This window comes from Myxocyprinus asiaticus, chromosome 21 (genome assembly GCF_019703515.2).
Source record: "Myxocyprinus asiaticus isolate MX2 ecotype Aquarium Trade chromosome 21, UBuf_Myxa_2, whole genome shotgun sequence".
NCBI classification, from domain to species: domain Eukaryota; kingdom Metazoa; phylum Chordata; class Actinopteri; order Cypriniformes; family Catostomidae; genus Myxocyprinus; species Myxocyprinus asiaticus.
Genome location: NC_059364.1, coordinates 8,763,500 through 8,789,560, shown reverse-complemented (window position 1 = coordinate 8,789,560; position 26,061 = coordinate 8,763,500). Strand labels below are relative to the sequence as shown.

General features: G+C 37.5%; 1 protein-coding gene across 1 annotated transcript in view; it reads right to left on the bottom strand.

Moving 5' to 3' along the window:
• pcdh15a (protocadherin-related 15a) overlaps positions 1-26,061 on the bottom strand; it is a 283,761-nt gene that overhangs the window by 205,949 nt on the left and 51,751 nt on the right. Inside the window, exons 3-4 of the mRNA XM_051648198.1 lie at positions 9,831-9,845; positions 9,162-9,227 (exon numbers count right to left, since the gene is read on the bottom strand). Coding sequence (XP_051504158.1) covers positions 9,162-9,227; positions 9,831-9,845 — 81 coding nt within the window. The remainder of the gene's footprint in view (positions 1-9,161; positions 9,228-9,830; positions 9,846-26,061) is intronic.

The window sequence follows — 26,061 nt, the reverse complement described above, 5'->3', positions numbered from 1 at the left end:
GTCTGGGTAGCTCAGCAAGTAAAGATGCTGATTACCACACCTGGAGTAGCAAGTTCGAATCCAGGGCATGCTGAGTGGGTAGAGTCATGTTGGGTTAACATCCTCGAGGTTGCTATAATGTGGTTCTCGCTCTTGGTGGGGTGCGTGGTGAGTTGTGTGTGGATGCCGCAGAGAATAGTGTGAGCCTCCACACGTGCTAGGTCTCTGCAGTAATGCGTTCAACAAGCCACATGATAAAATACGCGGAGTGACTGTCTCAGACGCGGAGGCAACTGAGATTTGTCCTCCGCCACCTGGATTGAGGCAAGTCACTACACCACCACGAGGACTTAAGAGCACATTGGGGTTTGGGTATGCCAAATTGGGGAGAAAAGTGGAGAAAAAAAAGAAAAATGAGCTAAGAGTCTGTTTGTGAATGTTCATAATTTCAGACTTAAACTGTCAAAATGTACAAGCCCTTTAATCTGCTTTATGCTCTCTTCTTTCTTTCTTTCTTTCTTTCTTTCATTCTTTCTCTTTCTAACTTCAAGCATTTAAAACTATTTTAAACTTTTAGATAAGGTTTTGTCAGACCAATATTATAGTTTGTCTCAATAAACTTTACGTATCTACTTTAATCAGTATTTTTGAACCACACAAAGTAAAATTTCAAAATTTTCTTTTTCCCAACCACCTAAGCCAAGTTATTTTTTGTAATGTAGGGCAAACATGCAGTTATAGCAATGAACAGTATAATAAATGTTTTTGTTTGACAGCCCTTTTATACAAAGAATAAAGGTTAACCATATAAAGCCTAACATATGATATCATATATTTTTGAAACCAGTTTAAACCTATTTTTCTATAAAATAATGACATTTTAAGCACATGTTGCTTGAATTAAATAAATGCTAATTTTGAAATATCAGTAACAATATAAACATTATTGTTAATTTTACTTTATCAAAATCAGCATATATTTCACATAAAAAAGATGAATGCATCAAAATATGAAGGTAGCTATTTTGGAAATTATTTTACAAGGTCTTCTACTTCCAGAAGAGCATGGAAACTTTCTCCAGGTGGCATTATAAGATTAAAGAGTGGCTCAAAAAATGTAATTAGAAACAGGAAGACAAAAGGGTCCTATAAAAGGGCTGGGGGCCCTCGTAGTCACAGGGCCCTGGTGAGGTGGCCTTGTATAAGCTGTGGGGCCCACATATTTAAACATACCCAAACATCAACTCTAACAAAAAATCTAGTTAATGTCCCTAGCTGTGACCTTGATGCTACTCTAATTTTCCCATCTGCCACAGTCTGAAAATTAGAGTAGCATCAAGGTTAGGTATCATTCTTGACCCTTCATTGACCCTTGATGCCTATATTAACAAACTCTCTAAAGCAGCATTTTTCCAACTTCGTCGTATCGCCCAACTTCTTCAATGAGATGAACTGTGGCCAATTCTCCAAGAAGCTTGGAACATCCTATCTGCCAACAAAAAAGAAAAACTGTATCCAGGTGTACCTAGGAGAATTGGTGCTGTTTTGAAGGCAAAGGTGGTCACACCAAATATTGATTTAGCTTTTCTTATGTTTACTGGACTTTGTATGACATTAATTTATAAATGAAAACTATTTATGGCATTATATTTGAAGACATCCTCACTATGCAACGTATTTCCCAAGTGCCTAAAACTTTTGCACAGTACTGTAAGCTATGGAACTCAATCCCCCTGGATCTCCGAACTATAACCTCTATCTCTGAATTCAAATCTCAGCTCAAAACCTATTTGTTCTCCCAATATTATCAGTCATAATGTGTATATGCTTCATGTACAACTCATTGTATTTGTATGCTTATCTTTATTCTGATTGGGCCACTGCCTACACTGCTTACACTTTCCATACTGTCTACACGATGTTATGTGTTCTTTTGTACTGGATTGAAATGTCTAATTGATTGCAAGATCTGATATCTGCTATATGCAACTGCATTTGTTTTTGTTCCAGACTGGGCAACTGTCCACTGTCCATATGATTGTCTATATGATTGTTATTTTACTGTTCTTTATTGTGAAGCATCCTTGAGCTCTGGAAAGGTGCTTTATCAATTAAACATTATTATTATTATTATTATTATTTGTTTTCAAAATTGATGGGCCATGAGACCTTGCAGCAATCAATTTAAATTAGCAAAATAGATATGTACTTAATCCATTGTGGCTACATCAATGCATTTTGTTGGCCATAACTGGATGTATGGAAATCCAGACCCAGACAGACACATTGGAAATTGATTCGAACATTATTATTATTATTGTTTATTTAATGTTTTTTAATCATCTATCCATGTAGGCTAGTTTATTAAATTTACTAGTCTACTAAATTAAAATATTGTTATTTGTTTTTTGTTTTTTTTCCTGAAGAGAACTATCAATGTTTGGTAAAAAGCCAAAACATGTATTACAAATCCATAATGGAATTATGTAGTAATATAATGTGGTTATATTTTTGGTACTGTGTTGGAGAGTATATTCATTGACCTTTTTGCTGTATTTAGTTGGCATAAATGCATTAATTTAAGTTCAAGTACAATAAGAACAGGACAAGATTGTTCAAAACTTTTTATTTAAAAAAAGTTTGGCACTATGTAGAGCACATAATATGTGCAAATTTAAATAAAATAAATAAATAAATAATCTAAAGCACAGCAACTGAACAGCAGTTTAAGTTAATACACAAATATACTGAAGGCTACAATGATACACTGGCTCTGTTTTTACCTGAAGTGAAATTTGAAATGAAACAAAATTACTGTAAATCAAAATACAGGGATAATCTGCAGGTAAACTTTTCTGCCTCAGTTGCTTTCATATCACTGCTACAGATATACAGTATTTAAGTGTTCCTGTCTTGCAGTGGGCCTGAGGGTCTCTTTGGGTGTGCTGTCTAAACACAAACTTTCAAAGCGAAACTAAAACAAACTAATTATTTAAACACAGAGAAGTAAACAGCCTGAGCAAATATCCATTAAACTGCTTCCTGCTACAGGAACAACATTTCCCAGAAGGCCTCTGGCTCACTGCACATTCCTAAACAGACACACGGATGTTGAATGAACTCTCTGACCCACAGAGAGAGGAAAAACTACAAAAACCTTCAGGAAAGAGAGGAAGAGAGAGGGAGAAAATAGAGAAATGGAGATGGCAGAAAAAAGAGATGGGAGAAGAAAGCAGACAGTAAACTCAAAAGCAGTTGCCAACACTTGTCACATAAACAAACAGACAGTGTTGTCAAACGCTCGGTTGAGCACTACAGCGGCAAGCGGCTTGTTTATCAGCGTGTGACGCACTGTAGCATCGCCTTCACCGAGATACTGTATGTGATAATCGGCCCCAATGTGCAGCCACATCAAAAAACACCATCTATGGTTCCAACAAGCGATCACTAACACACACACACACACACACACACACACACACACACACACACACACACACACACACACACACATTCTTAGCCAGAAAAGCAACAGGTATCTGTCTCTTGAGCTGCTGTGAAGAACATGATGTCTGGGAAGTTTAAGACAACTGTTGAAACAACTTTTGTCTACATCTGAAAATGTTTCTAAATCAATTGTTCATCATTTCTATTCCAAACCATGGTTTTACATTAGGCCAATTACTGTAAACCAAGAGATGCCCAACTGAACCCCCTGTGGCAGTACCCCTGGGATTTTAAGAAATGTTCTAATCTTTCAAGAAATATATGAACAATACATAGGCCTATAACTATATTTTTACAGTAAATGTACTAAGCTCATGCAAAACAAGTGCCACAGTGCTGGGTTGTTACCAGGGTGTTGGCATACTGTTGCTTAGGTGATCTGTGTGGTTGCTAGGTGGTTGCTTGCTGAACCAAGTAAAAACAGCCAAAACACCAAGTCTACAGTAGGGTACAATGGGGCTAAAGGCACACCATAAGGAATGTTTTTTTTTTTTTTTTCCTGGTCACAAAGTGTATCAAGATATATATATTTTTTATTGAATATTGATGGAGCAACATAATTTGTTGTGATTCAAAATTAATTTTTTGTTTTGATTATTATTATTTTATTTTATTTTTTGTGGCAAGGGAGCCCCACACATGGGGTAAAAGACCCCAAGGGGGGTTAAAATTATATAGTGTAAATACAGGAACAATAGTTATCGGGCAAATATATGTAAACTTATGCAAATATTTTTAAGACAACAATATGCCTTTTTGAGTATAAAGATAATGCTTATTCAAAATAGCCAATTGCTCTAATCGAAAAAATAAATTTATTGTGCTTGCATTTAAATGTGTTGAATTTACAGTGCTTGCATTTAAATGTGTTGCATTTACAGTGCTTGCATTTTGGGAGGCTATTTTTTTAGCATTGCATATTTCATTTGGAAACATTTCACAACTAATTTCGCTATTAAAAATTATCCAACAAATATTCACCTTCCAAAGTTCATTTCCAAAATATTCAGTTAATTTGAAAATACCATCTAGATTTTTCGACAGGTAAAATTCAGCCCATTCTATTTTGCTTCACAAAATTCAATTCCTCAAATTCAGTGGTTCAAATTCGGTTGGAAATTCAACCTTCCACATCCGTGAACTGCAGGAAAAGCAGCAGAGTACCGATGCACAATCTCCACCGGATGCTACTCGTTCTCACCAGTAGGTGGTGCAGTGCAATCGGGGGTTAACTGCTGAAGACCAAAGCTACAGGTAGAGAGAACAGCCATACGTTTTGACAGTTTGTTTTTCAAAATTGTTCATGGGTAGAAAATAGATAAATATTTGATTTAATGAGGGCTTTGAACCACTCTAAAGTCATAAGTGCAACTTAAATGTATCTTTCTCGTATGTTTCCAGTTTATCAGAGAATAAGGAACATTTAATAACTTGTATTGAAATATATGGATCATTGGAAAGCCATAGCCAGAAACAAGGCTTTGGGTGTGCCAAGGGAAAACTGTGTTCAAGAACTGGCCTGTAAGTTCACATCGTCCCTTACAGTGCTCCTGGTCAGGCCACCTCCGCTTTGCATGCCATGGCCCTCCTGCAGGTCCACCAGGCCAAGGCATTGAAAGAGCTGCATGAGGATATTCCTGACCCGGGAGTGAGCAGGAGCTGCACTCGGCGACCGACCTCTCCCTGCGAGTGACAAAGGTCACGACGTGGGCTCTCAGGCAGGCGATGTCCACTATGGTGGTCCAGGAGCGCCACCTGTGTCTCAACCTTGCAGAGATGAGGGATGCTGACAAGGTCTCTTTCTTGACGCCCCCATCTCTCAAGGTGGCCTGTTCGGCGACACTGTTGAGGACTTTGCCCAGCAGTTCTCTACAGTTAAGAAGCAGATGGAGGCCATCCAGCACATCCTGCCTCGTCATGATTCCACCTACAGGCCGCCAAGATCCCGCACCCCACCTGCTCGTCGCCAAGGGTATCCAACTACGGCAGCAACACTGGCTCCGCCACAGCCCGATCCAATGTCTTGGCCCCAGCGTAGAGCCTCTTGCAGGAAGCTGACACCCCCTGTCTCTCGGCCCGGCGCCAAGAACCCCAGGAGGGCTTTGAAGCGGTTTCCTCATTCTCTGGGTCACACACTCGGTGTCTACAGTTGGCACACAGCTGGCCCCGGGGCCTGCACAAATATGTGTTTCCCCCAGTGAGCCTGCTTGCACAGACTCTGTGCAAATTCAGGGAGGCAGCTGTATGCTTGATGTGTCATCTGTTCGTGAATTGGTGTTCTTCCCGAGGTGAAGCCCACAGAGATGCACAGTCAGGTCGGTGCTTTCCTTCCTGCAGGAGAGGTTAGAGGGGCGGCTGTCCCCCTCCACCTTAAAACTGTATGTGGACGCCATAGCGGCACACCACGATGCGGTAGATGGTAAGTCCTTGGGGAAGCACGACCTGATCATCAGGTTCCTTAGAGGTGCCAGGAGGTTGAATCCTCCTGGGCCGCACCTCATTCCCTCCTGGGACCTCTCTGTAGTTTTGTTGGGCCTACAGAGAGCCCAGTTTGAGCCCCTGGAGTCAGTCAAGACGGCACTCCTGACTGCGCTCACTTCCATCAAGAAGGTTCGGGACCTGCAGGCGTTCACTGTCGGCGATTTGTATCTATAGTTCAGTCCGGCATACTCTCACGTAATCCTGAGACCCCAGCCGGGCTATGTGCCCAAGGTTCCCACTACCCCTTTTAGGGATCAAGTGGTGAACTTGCAAGCACTGCCCCGGGAGGAGGCAGACCCAGCCTTGTCGTTGCTGTGTCCAGTACGTGCCTTGCGTGTTTACTTGGACCACACAGAAAACTTTAGATGCTCTGAGCAGCTCTTTGTCTGTTTTGGTTGACAGCAGAAGGGGAAGGCTGTCTCCAAACAGAGAATTTCCCACTGGTCGTGGATGCCATCACTTTGGCATACCAGGCCTGGGGCGTGCCGTGCCCCCTGGGAGTACAAGCCCACTCCACTAGGAGTGCGGCATCCTCCTGGGCCCTGGCGAATGGCGCCTCTCTAACAGACATCTGCAAAGCAGCAGGCTGGGTGACACCCAATACCTTTGCGAGATTTTACAATCTCCTGTTTGAGCCAGTTTCATCCCGTGTATTAGCGGGTACGAATAAGTAAATATGCGGGCAGCTGGCTGGGTGTACCACTTGCACTCAGTGCCTTTCCCCTCCCTGAGGGGATAACGTGCGCTTTTTCATCCACATGAGTTCCCGGGACCGGCGAACCCTGGATGTCTTTCCTCCCCCAGCACCCTGCAGCAGGAAAATTCCCAGTACTCGTGAAGTATGTCCTGTCATGTCAGCCCCTGTACTTGGGATAGGTGCTCCATATGTGGTGGTTCCCTGTCGGTAATCCCATATGAGGTGTTTTCCATGGTACGGTTTCCCTGACGGTAAACCCGTGTCTTCCCTTGGGCAGAGGAAAGTCACTGTGCTTGTAGAGCTCCTCCCTTCCAGGTAGGACCTACCATGGGTACGAGGGACTATGTGACTTATGTGGGGCATTGGGAAGGTTACGATGGGGCTGTGTGCACTTGTTACCCGGCACGCGGTAGCCTGCCTACATCTGCACCGCTGATCCATGTAACACAGTTCGTATAGGGACCCTAGTGTCACTACATCGACACAATGTCGAGTGAGTGACAGATAGGGAACGTCTCGGTTACTGTTGTAACCTCTGTTCCCTGATGGAGGGAACGAGACGTTGTGTCCCTCCTGCCACAACAATGAACTACCCGCTGAAATGGCCGGGACTCTGTCTCGGCTCCTCAGCACAAACCTGAATGAGTGAATGCAAGCCGGCTCCTTTTATACCCGTATGTCCGGGGGAGTGGCATGCAAATTCCATTCGCCAATTTTCATTGGCCTTTTCTCAAATATCAGAGGTGATTGGGGCTCCCAAGTTCAACCCCTAGTGTCACTACATCAACACAAAGTCTTTTTTGTGTTGAGTAACAGAGGTTACAACAGTAACCGAGATGTTACTGTGTCAAAGTTCAACATCTTTAAGCTTATTCTCTTCATGTAACGTGAATGTACACAATGTGAATCATAAGTGGCTCTCACGTAGCCAAATGTTTTTTGGCTGGAAACTGAACAAATGCACACAGAACAGGATTAAAATGAGGGGCATCAGTACTGAACTACTCATAGACCTAAATATTTATAGATTATCTGGTTAGAGTTCAATGTACTGTGCACTTGTAGCCTTGCTGCCATTATGCATCATGCAGTTTGCTACCGCCTTGTAAAAAGACTACAGGCGAGCCGATTTGAACCAGCCATTGGAGGAAGAAAGAAGAGGATGATGAAGAGAGAGAGAGAGAGAGAGAGAGAGAGAGAGAGAGAGAGAGAGGGAATCTCTCATTGCACACTCTCACTCTCATTAACCATATTTTAATGATTTATTAAGGCATATTTATTTAAGTTTTAAACTGCGTGGTCACATTGCTCACATACTGTATGTCTTAAATAATCTGTTTAATAAGAACATGTCGTCTTTCTGTTGCCATTAAAATTATGCTTATCAATGAAGGCTAATATAACATTATACTGAATTATGTGTCTTGCAAATTTAGACTTATCACGTGGCATGTGCAGACTGTGGAGACTGCCTATTGATTTCATAATGATTTGTCAACACTTTTTTTAGGTCCTCTGAAATAGTTTACAATAATATATATATATATATATATATATATATATATATATATATATATATATATATATATATATATATATATATATATATATATACACACACACACACACTACTGGTCAAAAGTTTTGAAACACTTGACCGAAATGTTTCTCATGATCTTAAAAATCTTTTGATCTGAAGCCGTATGCTTAAATGTTTGAAATTAGTTTTGTAGACAAAAATATAATTGTGCCACCATATTAATTTATTTAATTATAAATCTAAAATGTAATTAAAAAAAAAAAAGTTTTTGAAATTGATGACTTGGACCAAATAATAAAGAAAAGCAGCCAATAAGTGCCCAGCAAATAGATGGGAACTCCTTCAATACTGTTTAAAAAGTAACCCAGGGTGATACCTCAAGAAGTTGGTTGAGAAAATGTCAAGAGTACATGTCTGAAAATTCTAGGCAAAGGGTGAGTACTTTGAATATGCTAAAATATAACACAATTTTGATTTATTTTGGATTTTGTTTAGTCACAACATAATTCCCATAGTTCCATTTATGTTATTCCATAGTTTTGATGACTAAACTATTATTCTAAAATGTGAAAAAAAATAAATAAAATTATAATAAAGAATAAGTGTTTCAAAACTTCTGACCAGTAGTGTGTGTGTATATATATATATATATATATATATATATATATATATATATATATATATATATAATTTTTATTTATTTATTTATCTCTTTCAAAATCTTGCAAAGTCACTGCATTTCAATTATGAAACCCTGCGGCTTCATGAAAACACTATATTCAAGGAAACGCTGAATTGGACCACAGAAACCAGATAACTTTAGTTAAGTGACATCCACCGTTCATAAAAAATCACAAGTGAAACCTTGATTAGGCTAATAGAGGGCCAGTCGTTATCACTCACAGGAAGAAGCATGTTTCAGGTACATCGTGACTACAAGAGGACAGAGATGCTTACCATTCGGACTCTCCTCATCAATGGTGACGATAGTAGCAGGTGGACCAGTCCGAGACAACTTACACTCTGTGTCAGAAAAAGAAAGAGAGAGAAACACAGTCAGTCTCAAACCTACTGCTACTTTCATCACAACAATGCATATAATCATTACCTTAATCAGTATTTTTTTTATGTTTTCCATAAAAAATAAATAAAAAGAAACGTGTAAGTTCCCTTTAAACAAGATAAATGTAGTTGAGAATCAAAATTGTGTAAGATGCCATAGATAATAATGCTTGTATTCAGATCAGTTTTCCAAGCATAAACCTCACTAAATTTGTTAGATTTACGCTTAACATGAGAAAAAAACTATATTTACCAGTGGGAAAGAAAAAATCTCATTTCATGATGTATTGTCTGAAAACAGGCCTTATGCAATGTAAAATATCTATGTAAATTTGCTGTTCAAGTGAATTTATCATGTTTTAAGGATGTCTAGATATTATTAATGGAAAGCCAAACAAAAATATTGATTAAGAAAGTGAGTTTTTGCACTGAACACACTTGTGAACTTTTGTTGAATGTGGGATTTTGATTTTTACTAAGGGAATGAATGTGGAAACAGAAAGAGAAGACAGAAGTGTGTCTAAGGAGCTATATGATGTGATAGAGGAAAGAAAGCAGTCTTACCCTCATAGTGCCAGTCTGAGAGGGGCGTTAGTGTCAGCATCAGAGAGAAGAGAAAAGAGGAGAAAAGAAGGAAAGATTCATATGAGAAGAAAGACAGTCATAGAGAGGAACACAGAGAAAACTGTGTGTGTACAGCACAGGGTTGTGCACTCTTTAAAATTGAGAATTGAATTGGATGATACAATACATTACATGATAATGAATGCTTGAAATGCCACCTAAAAAAATGTATTTGTTAAATTGTATTTAACAGAAATTAACTTTCATAAAACAGAACATGATGGAAGAACACTTCATTTCCCAGAATGCTCTAATTTTCCCCAAATACTTAAAAATGGAGCCAAACAACATACTAATAAACATTTTAATTACATAAAATGATCTCATTTACCCGTATAGAAAAAATGCCACAAAATTAATGGACAGAGGAATTCTCTGATACACATTTAGAATTAGTACACTTGTGAGGTTATTATAAGAGGAAGAGTAAATATGTGAGAAAGTTCAACATTTTACAGAATCAATAAAATCATATTTTAAATTAAAATCTGCTTTTATGACTGTGTTAATTGTTTTGACAGTGTAGAGAAATATGCCTATTCAGTATTCTTCATATCTGGTGATAAAGAGGCATAACTAGTCAAAATTGTTGTATTTGTGATTTATGGCAAAGCGTGTGTTGGAGCAAGGAATTCCCTTTTGTTGTGTCATTTTAATTCACCATCCTGTGGGGTGTGGCCAATTAATTTCAAATTCCAACTCTTGAACTGAAAGGGAGTCGATTGGGCCTGTTTACACTTGACCACTTCATGCGTTTTCACTGATCAGATAGGGATCCGATCATGAAAAAAACAGGTGTAAATGCCCTCCGAAACACATTTGAGATGGATTGAAATCCGATCTCTCAAACCACTTCAGGAGGTGGTTTGAGACAAATTCCAGATGAAACTCGGTCAAGTGTAAATGCATCTGGCTGTTCAAGCCACATATGTAAACTTTTCTTTACCCAAACAGTGCTGTGTCAGCATAGGACAAATGCTAAACTGTTGCCGAATATGTGCATAGGGCAGTAAATAATAACAAAGAAGTGAATGCATGTTGTAGGAGATACAGAACTTTTTCATTTTTCATTTATTTGATGCAGATCGCTGATGAAACTGAAACTAAACACGGACATGAGCGCAGCTGATGAGCATGAAGTGTCTTACCTATGACAAGCCCCGAGGGGAAAAACACACAGCGTGCACAGGCCAGACTGTGACAGTACCCCTCCCCTGATGGATGCCTCCTGGTGTCCGCAACAGGCACACCAACACCAGGGAGGGAGGGTGGGGAGAAAGGCAAGACATGGAGCATGAGTGTCCGGATCCTGACCCCAGAACTGAAACCGAACTAGACCGGAGAGTCAGGATCCAGACACCATGCTCTGATCATGAAACACCAAACAGACAGAAGAACGCACGGCAAAGGAACCAAACCCAAAGCCGTGTGCCCACACAGAGACAAAAAATAAAGACAGATAGAGCACATGGCCAGGCGAATGGCACTGAGCCATGCACTCAACACAGATCCAGACTAGACAAGATACATAACATGAGTGTCAGGGTTAAGCCACAAAAACAATAAAAATACAACCAAAAAGGTGGCTGACTATTCTCATTTCAGAATCTGTGAATTAACACAACAAGGCCACCCATGTTTACATGTCAACAATGTCTATACAGGTGTTACACTTTACACTTCACAGCAGATGCGCTGCAGAAAAACATATAATGTGATTTTTAGATGTTTACAATGATTGATTATGATTGCTAAGATGTGATTGCCAGCTGTATGCGCCACCATATTGTTTACATTGCAATGCAGCATGCAATTCTGAGTTCATCAAGCATAGATGGTTCTAAAAACCTAGCCCTTCCACTTTTTGCACCGGAAGTGGTGAGAATGAGTGATTGACAGAATGGAAGAAGCCTCAAGTGAACTTACTAGGATATTCTTTATTTGACGTCAGAAAACATGGTCGCATCGCTGCATCAAAACAGTCAGATCTGACGATAACAGCTCTAAACTTTTATTTAGTGATTGTTTTAATGTTTGTAACATAAAAAATAAAGATATTGTAATGCTGAAAAGATTTGAGCAGCTGATTCATTATTGCTTATGTCCCTCTTTGCTGGAACATGAATGCAGATCACATCAGTTTGATCGTATGCCTCTGAGCCCAGCCTAGTGTAATCACACCAGTTTGATCATATGTGCCAAAGGGTTCAAAAAAGCAAAAATCTGGGTTACAGTGAGTCACTTACAATGGAAGTGAATGGGGCCAATCCATAAACGTTAAAATACTAATTGTTTCAAAAGTATACAAGACATAAACAATATGCATGGTAACATGATTTTAGTGTGATAAAATTGCTTACTAACCTTTTATGTGTAAAGTTATATCCAATTTTGCAATTTTGTTGCCATGGTGACGCAATGTCATAAAAACTAAAACCTTAAAACGACCATTAAATACGACTATACAAACAACAGCTAAATTTAAAATTCATGATTTCTGGCTTTTAAGACCACTGACTTGATGAGGACACTTTATATGACTGGATCACATCAGCATCATCTGTTTCTCATTTTGCAGTTCTTTGAAAAATCAAATAAGAGAGCTCTACAGGACCTTTTCACTCTCTTTCTGAGCTCTTCTTCAAAATATCTAGCCCACTTCTGCTGCAATTAGAACACGTGTTTCCATCTGCCAAGGAGAAAAGAGGCTCTGTAACTCCTTTGATAGACACAAACTCAACTGAACAACTAGGCCACAGACGCACTTCCACCTCGCATCAAACAGCAGCTAATCTTCTGTAAGCTCTGTTTACTCTAGTAGCTGTCTATACCCAAATGCTCCTAGTTACCCTATTAAAGGAGAATATATTCTCTGCTTCCCTGCCTTTATGAGTCCAAGGACAGAGCAGAGGTTTATTAAAGAGGTGTTTTGTGACATCAACAATGGAGAGACTTTGATTAAAGGATAGCAGAGGAAACGTCACATGGCGCTGGGAAAACAAACCCTACTGTGTGCCGACAGACACACAGCAAGCATAAAGACAGTGTCTTTCTCACTTTCACACCTACAAATAAACAGGTTTGTAAAAGCATTGATGACAAAATCATCTTAGTCTGCTATACACACATAAGCACATACATCCAGTCAGGGTCACATTAGGGCTGGCCAATATATTAAACATTCACTATACATGCAAATATTGCAATGTTTTTGCTGGATATATAAAATTAAGCAGCATAGTGAATATCATGATGAATTTAATGTTTTTTTTTTTGTTTGTTTTTTTTTTTTTTTTTGGTCATTATGTTTCCTAAAGCAGGTGTTTTCAAACTTTCTTTTGCCAAGGACCCCAAAATATGATGACCCTCTGGCAAGGGACCAATTCCTAAAATATAAAGGCAGCTATTGTCTGTAATTATATTTAGTAGGGCTGTCAAAATTAACCCATTAAAACATGCGATTAATTAAAAAAGTTTAACACGTTCATTTTTCATGTTTTTCACACGCTAATAATTGTGATTAACGCATTTACCATTAATATAGCATAAACTAGCAGAAACACTTTGCAATGTGTCCACCCAGAGTCATTACACTGATGCACACACCACAAAGCAGTGATTTAGTGTCAGTGATAAAGTGATGGGGAAAGAAGCACTTAACACTATTTGTTGTCCAAAACAAGCCTACATGGAACTTGTGACAGAAATCAAATATTTTTCAGCCTAAGTAAGGCACATTTTAATTACTACAGAAGCATGCCAAGTCTTAACTATCACCAAAATGCAGAATATGACGTTTTTGTCTGCAAGTGCTTTTCATGTGGAGTTCAAAGTGAATCATGAACGCAGCTTCACGATTTCTGTAGCAAAGCGTAATATTGTGGAGGATGAGAGTTTAAGAGATTCAATTCCCACTGCAATGAATATGCATGGAAGGATAGTGTCTATAGATACAGACAGGCACTAAAAGCTGCCAGGTCAGCATATTTTAGCAAACTCACAGAAAATAACCACAACAATCCTAGGTGTTTATTCAGTACTGTGGCTAAATTGGTTAGGAATAAAGCCTCAACAAAACCAGATATTCCATCGCAGCACAAGAGTAATGACTTAATGAATTTCTTTACTGATAAAATTTAAATAATCAGAAATAAAATTGGAATTATGCAATCATCTGTCACAGTACCTCAGAAAACAGTGTCTCATAATTTTCCTCACATGCAACTTCAACCGCTTCGCTGTCATAGGTCATGAAGAGCTAACAAAACTTAGCGAAACATCATTATACAACATGTATGTTAGATCCAATACAACCAAGCTCTTAAAAGAAGTATTCCCTGTAATCTCAGAACCTCTTCTTAATATTATTAACTCCTTGCTATCCTTAGGACATGTCCCAAGAAACTTTAAAATGGCAGTTATCAAGCCGCTTATTAAGAAGCCACAACTTGATCCTGGAGAACTGGCTAATTATAGACCAATTTCAAATCTCCTGTTTATGTCGAAAATACTAGAAAAGGTAGTATCCTCCCAACTATGTTAATTTCTACAGAGAAATAGTATATATGAACTATTTCAGTCAGGATTTAGGCCCCATCACAGTACAGAGACTGCACTTATCAGAGTTACAAATGACTTGCTCTTATCATCTGATCGCGGCTGCATTTCACTTCTAGGTTTTTTAGATCTTAGTGCTGCATTCGACATGATAGATCACAACATTCTCTTGAATAGGCTAGAGAATTCTGTTGCCATTTGTGGAGTTGCATTAGCATGGTTTAGGTCCTATTTAGCAGGCCGCTATCACGTTGTCTATGTAAATGAGGAATTGTCAAACCAAACAAAAGTATGAAGTGCCACAGGGATCAGTTTTAGGGCCTTTGCTTTTCTCCTTGTATATGCTACCCCTGGGAGATATTATCAGGAATCGTGGAATAAGTTTCCACTATTATGCCGACAATACCCAACTTTATATTTCTTCAAAACCTGATAAGATTTCACAATTCTCCAAATTAGCAGAGTGTATTAATGAAATAAAAGATTGGATGGCCAGAAATTTCCTTCTACTCAATTCCGACAAAACAGAGGTACTATATATTGGACCAAAAACCTCTAAAAACAAGCCGCTAAAATATAATTTGACTCTTGATGAATGTACTGTTACATTGTCTTCTACAGCGAAGAACTTAGATGTTATATTTTATACCAATCTGTCCTTTGAAAATCAAATTACCAATGTTTGACGAACAGCATTCTTCCACCTAAGAAATATTGCTAAATTACAACACATGCTCTCTGTTGCTGATGCTGAAAAACTAATTCATGTGTTCATGACCTCAAGACTAGATTATTGTAATGCATTACTGGGAGGATGTCCAGCAAGATCAATAAATAAACTTCAATTGGTTCAAAATGCAGCAGCCAGTGTGCTGACTAGAACCAAGAAATATGATCATATTAGCCCCATTTTATCATCGTTACATTGGCTACCTGTTAAATTTCGAATTAATTTTAAAATTCTGTTAACTACAAAGCTTTGAATGGTCTAACTCCACAGTACTTAAGTGACCTTCTACCACGCTATATTCCATCACGTTCATTACGATCGCAAAATTCTGGCCTGTTAATAATTCCTAGAATATCAAAATCCACAAAATGAGGTAGATCTTTTTCATATTTGGCTCCTAAACTATGGAATATTCTCCCTAACAATGTTCGAGATGCAGACACACTCACTCAGTTTAAGTCTAGACTAAAGACTCATCTATATAGCCAGGCATACACCTAATTTATCCTTCAACTCACAATTAGGCTGCTTTAGTTAGGTCTTACGGAACCAGACACCAGAAACATTGATCATGATCTATAACTCTGCAATAAATTGAATGGCATCTATGCTAATATTATTCTATTTGTTTCCCTGTCTCAACCTTGGGACTCCTATCCTGAGGTCACCAGAACTGGCTGGATCCAGCTCCATTCCTGCTTCGTGTTGGACTCCACTGCTATGTGTCTCTGATTGATGATGACTAATAGCAGCCGGTGCCAGCCAAACATCACTTCAGTCTATTACGATGGACTCAAGAGGGTGACCTGATGCCAACTCCAACCATAAGACATGGGATCCTTAATATGCCATTGCCTGAACCTTGGACTTAGGATCGACCTCACCGAAATTACCCGGTTGAACTGTGATGCACCTAACTGATCTCTGCATGCATCACCTCGGTCTAATGATGGACTACACTCTTGAAATGGAATACATAGACTATCAATTAATTGCCAACAAAACACTTCATCAGCCAACTAACAAGGACAATTGCATCTATGTGAACTTCTAGAGTTAATCCAGGATGGACTTCAAAGACATTAGTCATTAATCTTACAGTTCATACAAAATCTTTGTTTAAACACTGACCCTTAACGCTTACTTAGTTTAATAATTTTAAACCATGACTTGCACTATACATAAGTAATATTGGCATTATATTCATGATGTCAGCCAGAGGGGAACTGGCCCCCACAGTGAGCCTGGTTTCTCCCAAGGCTATTTTTCTCCATTAACCAACATCTTATGGAGTTTTGTTTTCCTTGCACAGTCGCCTTTGGCTTGCTCACTGGGGTTCTAAATACAACTATTATTTAATTACTTATTTTTTTAACACAAATCATAATCGTATTTTATCAAACTACACAATGATGACTCTAAGACATTATAGATACTACAGTTTAATTTTCTGTTAATGCATGATTTTCTGTAAAGCTGCTTTGAAACTATGTGTGTTGTGAAAGGCGCTATACAAATAAAAATGTCTTGACTTGAAAATGCAACCTATGTGGAGACTAGTTCTTTCAATTAGTCAAACTCCTAATTAGACTTTGGGAAAGATTTAATGTTCCTTGAATTGGTGATTGGAAAATTTTAATAAAGCATTATATTGTTACATATTTTCTTTTGTTTTCTTTCCTAAGAAGGAAATAATTGCATTTTGACAGGAAATTTCAGCACTTTCAAAATCTGCGATTAATCGCGATTAACTACGAAATAGTATGCGATTAATCACAATAACAAATTGTAATAGACTGACAGCACTAATATTTAGCTATATATTTGTATAAAAATCCATTTATACTGTGTGTGAAAAATATTAAGTGTGACATTATAAAAACAGCATGTTGTTTCCAAATGTTTTTTTTTATTATTTTTTTTATTTTATTTTTTTTTTATACTAAAGCTGAAAGAAATTATTAAAAAATCATTTGGAAAATATTCACTTTTAATTAAGTTGAGAGTGTATATTTTTTCAACCCACTATTCGAGTAATGATGGCTGTATAAACCTGATGACAAACATTCCAATTTAATTCAAATTTATTTGTAAATCACTTTTCACAATACATATTGCTCCAAAGCAGCTTTACAGGGAATATGCGAAGTAAAAGTTTTGGTGTGCATTAATTTACAATCATTCAGCGGTACGGATTTAATTATTCCACCTACACAACAGTTACCACATGTACACCTGTTTTTCTCAAGACAGTTTTTTAGGTTATCGTCTCTAAAACGCTTAGAACTAATTAACTACTTTCTTAGGCCACAGATGAAATATCTTGCTTAGAAACAAGCCAATAAATCTTAAAGTTTTCTTTTTTGGCTTGATTTTGAGAATGTGACCTGAATATGTTTTCATGATACACAAAAAACTCACAGAACATGTTAATACTGTACTCTGGCACGAACGCGTATGCACATACACACACACACACACACACACACACACACACACATACTATGTTTTTATATAATTGTGGGGACTCTCCATAGACGTCCATGCATTTTTTGGATTTTATACAGATCTGACGATAATTTCTATCCCCTAACCCTAACCCTACCCCTAAACCTAACCCTCATAGAAACCTTTTTGCATTTTTACATAAAAAAATAAAAAAAAAAAAAAAAATAAAAAATGTTTAATAATGTTTAGTATGTTTAATAAGCCATTTCCCTCATGGGGACTGCTGGCTGGTCCCCACAATGTAGGTGATCTCAGGTTTTACTATCCGTGTGGGGACATTTGGTCCCCACAATGTAGTATAAACATGCACACACACACACACACACACACACACACACACACACACAGACCTGTCTTCATTCTTGTTTTATGCACATTTCTTTCTATTAACTAATGCCACATGATTTGGGTTGCAGAATTTGGACAAACTGCCGAGTGTGTAAATAGTCACACATTCACCCACTCACACACACTCACAGTAAAGCAGCTTACAGCTTGATCCACTTATCTGAGAGGGCAGAGCAAATCTTGGAAAGCTAAAAGCTGAAGCTATAGGTTGAGGTCTGGAGTTAACATGGCTAGAAAGAGCATGATCAATCATAAAGCCAGAAACAATGGAGCACTCACTCACTGAGTCAGATGATTCAAACTAATCTGCAGCAATCAGCTGCATTAAAGCAAAGCCGAATAGCTATTTAGTGAAGTCAAGGAGCGATGAACAGCATGTGTGGAGTGTAAAGAGAGAAAGACTGGTAAAAATAGCTCGTTATCAAATGGCAGGGCTGGATCCCACAGGCCCTAGGCACACATCTTTAAAGGCTCCTTATCCTCACCCATTTTTCTACTTTATTGGAAATGGGGCTAAAAAAAAAAAAAGGATTTTTAGGGTTTAATAGGCTAACATTAGATGACAAAAATAATAGCAGGAGGCTCTAGTCATCAGCTTGTGCTACATGTTATTTAAAAAAAAAAAAAATGTCTTTGGGATATCAGCCAAATTGCATGTCCACATTCATCACCATTATATATTAATGGATTATATACAGTGCTTGAAGTGGGCTGATAATTATCATTATGCAGTACCTGCACTTTTAAAATTTAGTCTACAGAGTACTGACAGTTTTTCTTGCATACCAACACTTCTCAAAGTATCCCGGTATGATGTAATTTCTTTATTTAATGTAAGTCAGTGGGTGATCCTCCGACTGATTTTGATAAAATCGTGTCATAGTCTAAACATCTTAGCACTCTCTGTGCAAACTCTACGATGAGTTTAACAACACTCAGCTGCACATGCAACAGCATCAGCAGTCGTCAGGAGTGATCCGTGGTCCAGTTCCAGACAGTTCCGTGGTCCAGTGTGTTTACGTTTGTCTGGTCATAGTTCAGTTACACTCGTCTCCGAAACATGAACCAGCAACTTTTAGGTGAGCACACTTTATTGTGTCATGTTCAATTAAATGTGTTGATGCAAATTGCTTAGCTGCTGGGTGCAGTCGCCCTATGTCTGTGGCGGATACGTCCCTGGTTCTTTGGGCTTGAGATGGGAAAATATGATTTCTTGAAATAAATAAACCATTAAATTGAAAATCCTGAAATATCCAGGCACAAATGGCACTGTTTCCTGAGGTCAGTTAATTCAAACACAGAGACACACAGACACACACTATCTCAGAGGACACTAGGAGATTCTATTAATGTGTTTTATGAGAGAAAGAAGTAGACAGCAGTCACAGATCACATGAGACTGATGGTCAATAGTTTCTTCTGAGTGTCTCACAGGTGGAATTACAACCACAGTTTTAAATGAATTAAAGAAACAGGCTGGGTTTCCCAATAACGTTGCAGCTTAAGCTTTTACGATCATCTTTACGAACGTCGCTCGTTATTTTACGATGGAGTAACGCCTGTTTCCCAAACCAGCACGTAGATCGCTCGTTATAAAGAAGAACTTAAGTGCTTCGTTGCGGAAGATGTCTGGTCTAAAGGTGATGATCACTTTGGCAAATATGTCCAGTGTTTGTCTTCTCAACATGAAAATAAGGTGGAAATAATAAAAAACATGGAAGTTGTTTGTAACATTGTCGAGGCGCCGAAATGTATTACCTAACTATTAAAGACTTTAATTAAAGAAATAATTATGGCGTTAGTAAGATGGAGTTTCAGATGTATTGATGCTCAATCATAGAGATTAATGAAAGTGACGCATTAAATGCATGTAACGTGAATGTGTGCGATGTGAATCATAAGAGATTCTCACGCAGCCTAAAGTTATTTGGCTGGAAACTGAACAAATGCACACAGAACAGGATAAAATTGACGTGCATTAGTACTGAACTACTCATAGACCTAAATATTAATAGATCATCTGGTTAGAGTGCATGGCACTGTGTACTTGTAGCCTTACTGCCATTATGCATCATGCAATTTGTTACTGCCTTGTAAAAAGACTACAGGCGAGCTGATTTGAACCAGCCATTGGAGAAAGGAGGAAGATGAGGATGAAGAGAGAGAGGGAATCTCTCATTGCACACTCTTACTCTAATCTCCTCTAACCAAATTTGTATTATTTATTAGGCATATTTATTTAAGTTTTAAACTGGTCACATTACATTACTCATGTCTTCTTAAATAATCTGTTTAATAAGAACATATTGTCTTTCTATTGCCATTACAAATATGCTTATCAAAGAAGGCTAATATAACGTTATACTGTACTGTATTATGTGTCTTGTAATTTAGACCTATCACGTCGCATGTGCAGACTGCGGAGACTGCCTATTGATTTCAATGTGATTTTTTCAACACTTTTTAACCTCTGAAATAGATTACAATGGCTTTTCAATTATCAAAATATATTAATATAATTTATTAAATGTCCCCTTGTCTTTGATAAACTGTGAAAGATGCCAGAAAGATACATTTAAGTTGCACTTAATGGACTTGAGAGCAGTTCAAAGCTCTCATTAATTTACAAAAGTTTTTATGAACTACTTAGATAACGATGCTTTTGGGAAACGTGCCTTAGAGATTAAGTACTACTTAAGTGCTACTAGTGTTCTACTTAGTGCTTTGGGAAACCCAGCCAAAACCAGTATTTCAGCAACAGCTTAATATTCCAAATGCCTAAATTCAAGCTGAGTTTCAGTCATTTATCAGTTAGTGGAGACTAGAGCCTGTTGACACACTTTTCATTTTTTTTTTTTATTTGTATTTTTTATAAAGTACATTTCATTATTCGGTGAGTCCTGCCTACAAAAATAAATAAATAAATAAATAAATAAAAAGCTATTGACAAAAGCTATATTAAAAAATGCCCTGCCATTTGGTCAAAAGGTCAACATGCGTTAAATGAGCTGTGTCTTATTCCTCCTGGGCAATAACAGTGGGAATGCTACTGTTACTGCCCAGGAATAAGATACTGTACAGTTCAACTTTAACATACATTTACCATTTAACCCAGTAGCAGGTCATGTTGTCACACTATATGAGGCAAGCTATCACAATGGAAACCTGACATGAAATAGGCTATTTTAGGCTTTAAAACAATAATGAAATACAAAACAATTCATGAAAAAGCACAAATAAAAGGCAACATAAAAGATATCAAACCACTGTTTTGGCGAACATAAACGCATTGCAATTAATTGATTGAATAACACTACAATATAAACAAAGTGACAACTTGCCCCGACCTGGCATTTATGAATATTACCCATCTTGAGAATACAGTTCAACCTTTTGGTTAAAATCAACATTCATTAATTGACCCCACTTGTTTACCCAAGTGCTACTACCAAAAACATGATTTTTTTTGTTTTGTTTAGAGTACATATTTCACAATAATAATTCTAATTAAAAAAAAAAACAACAAAAAAACATTTGAACTAGGTGTTTGAAACCAACATACTACTGTAACTGGTCTTTAACTCAAAACCTAATAACTACTAAGATATAGCACTTGTGATAACTTCCCTGTGTGACAGCTAGCCCCCGCCTCCTCTATAGAAATCATTCTGAATGTTCATGCAGATCTTCTGGGCTCAAGTCCAGAGTAATACCTACAGTAGTCAATGACAGGAGCTGTAGGCACATGAGATGGTTTAGAGACAACAGTCTGCTTCAGCCTGATAACTATCAGAGAGAGAAAGGGAGAGACAGAGAGATGGATTGCAGGTCTCTCAATCTTCATTTACACACAGAGAATGAGACTTAAAAACAGCAGAGCAAAGGATTTCAGCCCCCCATCCATTCACTGATCAGAGAATTATGCTGATTCCCAGCATGCCCTCAAATGTTTTTCTGGGCGATTAGACTAGTGCCACATACAACAGCAAAATAAGACAGCGTAGAGCTTAGAGCTGTGACCATAATAACACAGCATGTAGAAACTGCTAAATACACCAGCAAAACAATTAACATCTAATACAAAAAAATAAAATAAACAAATAAAAAAAAGAAATAGACCACTGAAAAAAAATATACAGTATATTTTCTTTAGTGTACCACGATTATTGGTATCCTTGGTCAAGATGAGCATAAAAACACAATAATGGCTTAAAAAAAAGAATAAATCAAACAGGAAAAAAATTATTCACTGCAAAAAAATAAAAAAATAAAAATAAAAATAAATAATAATAATAATAATAATAATTCCTGTTAGAAAATAAATACATACATGTATTTATGAATAATAAATAAGGTTCAGCAGTTAAATGAGGTAATTAAATACTTTTTATGACAATAGGGCATATTACTGGTCCAGATGTTTTAATTTGGAGGTTTTTTGCAATTCCCATTATTCTCAATGGTGATTCTCATTAGATTCTCATTACTATAATACAATTTTTGCTGAAAAAAGTATTGTTGCAGTATTATTTCATTAAATCAGCATGAATTAAAGGCAGTGTAGTAAATACTACTATGATGTACAAATATTTTAAAATGTAAAGAATATATTAAGTATTTATTTATTTATTGCATTATAGTAATGTGTACTGGGGAGGAAACATGAATCTATATGGTAAAAAATAGCATTCTTTTTCTTTAAGCAAAATACAATAGGGTAGAAATATGACCCAGACATGTTCTCGATCAATTTCATAAGATTCACCCAGGTACATATGTGCACTTGGGTTAACTATATAGCCCTAGTTCCATATTATGCCAAATATTACTGTCAAACCTAATATGTGTCTGCATATTGTCTGTATATAATAACTATCTGAAGTGTACAACTCAGATCAGAGAAAATTGTGTATACTGGCTATTTTCCCTGCTCATGCTCTCTCGCATGCATTGCTGTTTCACAGGGGCTTTAGTGCTTTGTGAATGTGAAAAGCAGCTCAGTCACACAGACTGTCTCAGCCAGTCAAGAACTCTCATTTGGATCCTGATAAACTCTGGGATTTCTGTACCTTGGTTGTGTTTGAGTATATATTTCCTACGTATAAAATAACGTCTACATGAAATACGGAATTCAGCTTTCCTGTCTGATGATAAACAGATTTAGAGAGCACTGATGCTAATAAAAATTGTCTGTCTTTATTTAAACCTCAGTCACTGTGACATTAATTGTCTATAGTGCAAAAAATGATGTTGCTGTCGAAATGCTTTTGAACGCTTTTACCTTTTTGTTGTCTGGCTGGCTCCTTTGTCATGTACTATGTGAGGGTGGCATTGCCTTTTTTACAACCTATCTTTTGTCTTTTTGGCTCTTCTCTCTATTTTCCTCTCTGTCTCAGGCTTGTGTATATGTGTGAAGGCATCTGAGAATCTTCCCACTGGAAAAAACAATTCTAAATGAGATCTCTTTAATACCCAAATTGTTTCTCCTAGAGAGCAATGGGATTACATGGAGAACAAAAGGAGACTTTTTGCTTCTAAAATATGTTTTCCTGATAAAAAGATCCTAGTAATCTCTTATGTGTCTCCTCTTGGGCTCCAGACGGCATCTCAACAACACCTCAACTTGCACTCAAAATTGCCAAGGTACCATAGTCTGCAATCCAGAATCAAAGATTTCAATATGAAGTCAAGTTAAACATCAAAATTTACTGAACTATGTTATACACATTAATTTTATATCTCTATACTATTACTGTGTCAACAAATTCCTTATTTAGGAGAAACATCTGAGAAAAAGCTGATACTTCAATGAAATATAAGAACTCAATCAAGTCTCCTGAGCCATGAAAGAGTAACCTCTGAGCAATAAATGTTGCATTTGAATGTCCAGCCAAACATCACTCAAGCTCATCTACTGTCTTTTGAGTTTAATTATTTCAAAACAGGTGCAATAGATTCTACCATTGAATTTCTGAGAGAATCTGTGTAATTCTGTGGAATGGATTTGAACATGGTAAAATTTGTTAAACATAGCAATAGTACCATTCTTATTGGAAGCTAAAAGCATCGTCAAATTAGGCAAAATGTTTAATAAACAACCACACAAGGGGTCTGATCTTTGTGAATCCAATTCTGCAGAGTTTTCTGAGGAGTTCTGCACACACAGATTCCATGTGGGCCTGCTCACCCTGCTTCTGAGAAAACATCTCCATCTGTTTTGGTCATCTGTGGCATCTCCCCAGTGCTTAGTGTCAATATTTAGAGCTCTCACGTGCTGCTCAGACACGGATGAAGGAGACTTGTTGGTATTTGTTTACACCTCATCCAGTGGATATAGCCAATCCAGCACAGAGTCATGTACAGCTCTGGCAGCATGTACATAGATATGAGAGCAATTCACAAAAAAATGTGAACAGTTCATTTCATGTTTCCAGAAGACCACAAGGATGGCAGAAGGTGGCTTTCTAAGTGCTGTTCTTGTTCAACAGACATAGATACAGTCAGAGACTATTTAGCAGAGATGGGCCACTTCTATTAATATGAATTGTAGTCAAAGTACACTGAGTCAAAAGTTTTGAGACACTTACTCGTTGTTTATTATATACATATAATTATATATATATATATATATATATATATATATATATATATATATATAATTATATGTATATATATATATATTATTATTTTTTTTTATTATTTATTTATTTATTTATTTTTTTTCACATTTTAGAATAATAGTGAAGTCATTAAAACTATGGAATAACATAAATGGAACTATGGGAATTATGCTGTGACTAAACAAAATGCAAAATAAATCAAAACTGTGTTATATCTTAGCATCTTCAAAGTAGTCAGCCTTTGCCTAGAATTTTCAGAAATGTACTCGACATTTTCTCAACCAACTTCTTGAGGTATCACCCTGGGATGCTTTTTAAACAGTATTGAAGGAGTTCCCATCTATATGCTGGGCACTTATTGGCTGCTTTTCTTTATTATTTGGTCCAAGTCATCAATTTCAAAAACTTTTTTTTTTTAATTAAATTTTAGATTTATAATTAAATAAATTAATATGGTGGCACAAATATATTTTTGTCTACAAAACTAATTTCAAACATTTAAGCATACGCCTTCAGATCAAAAGATTTTTAAGATCATGGGAAACATTTCAGTCAAGTGTTTCAAAACTTTTGACTGGTAGTGTATGTAGAAAGTGTACCCCCGGAGCAACCTGGAGTTAAGTGCCTTGCTCAAGGACACAATGGTGTTGGCGTAGTGGGCTAAAGCACATAACTTGTAATCAGAAGGTTGCTGGTTCGATCCCCACAGCCACCACCATTGTGTCCTTGAGCAAGGCACTTAACTCCAGGTTGCTCCGTGGGTATTGTCCCTGTAATAAGTACACTGTAAGTCACATTGGATAAAAGCGTCTGCCAAAATGCATAAATGTAGAAAGGAAGTCCCATCTTTCAGGTAAAAGAGCCAATCACTTTTTAGATACAGGCATTGCCTGTCAATCAACTCGAGAATGTGTGTACGCATTAGCTATACAAGCTGGAAAAATTGAGGGTCTTTTTAGCTTAACCTGGGGTAAAGGAGCAATGTTCTTTGATCGTAATCTTGACCAACCGTTTTGGTGATTTCAGTCTTCAAGTAGATAGGATCTGCACTTTCATGACTGGAAATAGCTTTTCCGCTTGTGCATTTTCAAACATTGTGCATTGCCAGGGTCATAACCACCAAAGACAGTGAGGGTAATGCATGCCCCTAATATTCAAATTTGGGTTATTCTTAACCTTTTTGGTCCCCTCCAATTTTTGAACATTTATCGATCTGGAAAAACACGAGAACCAATGGTGTTGGCGTCAGTGACATCAATCCTGGCACGGTGCATCATGAGGTGCCAAGTTTGAATATGCACAAGCGTGAATGAGATTTCAGAATTTACCTTTTTGGTCACTGTCCACTAGGACTGGGTGATATGACGATATACTGTATATCGTGGCGATGACATTTTGCTATATCGTG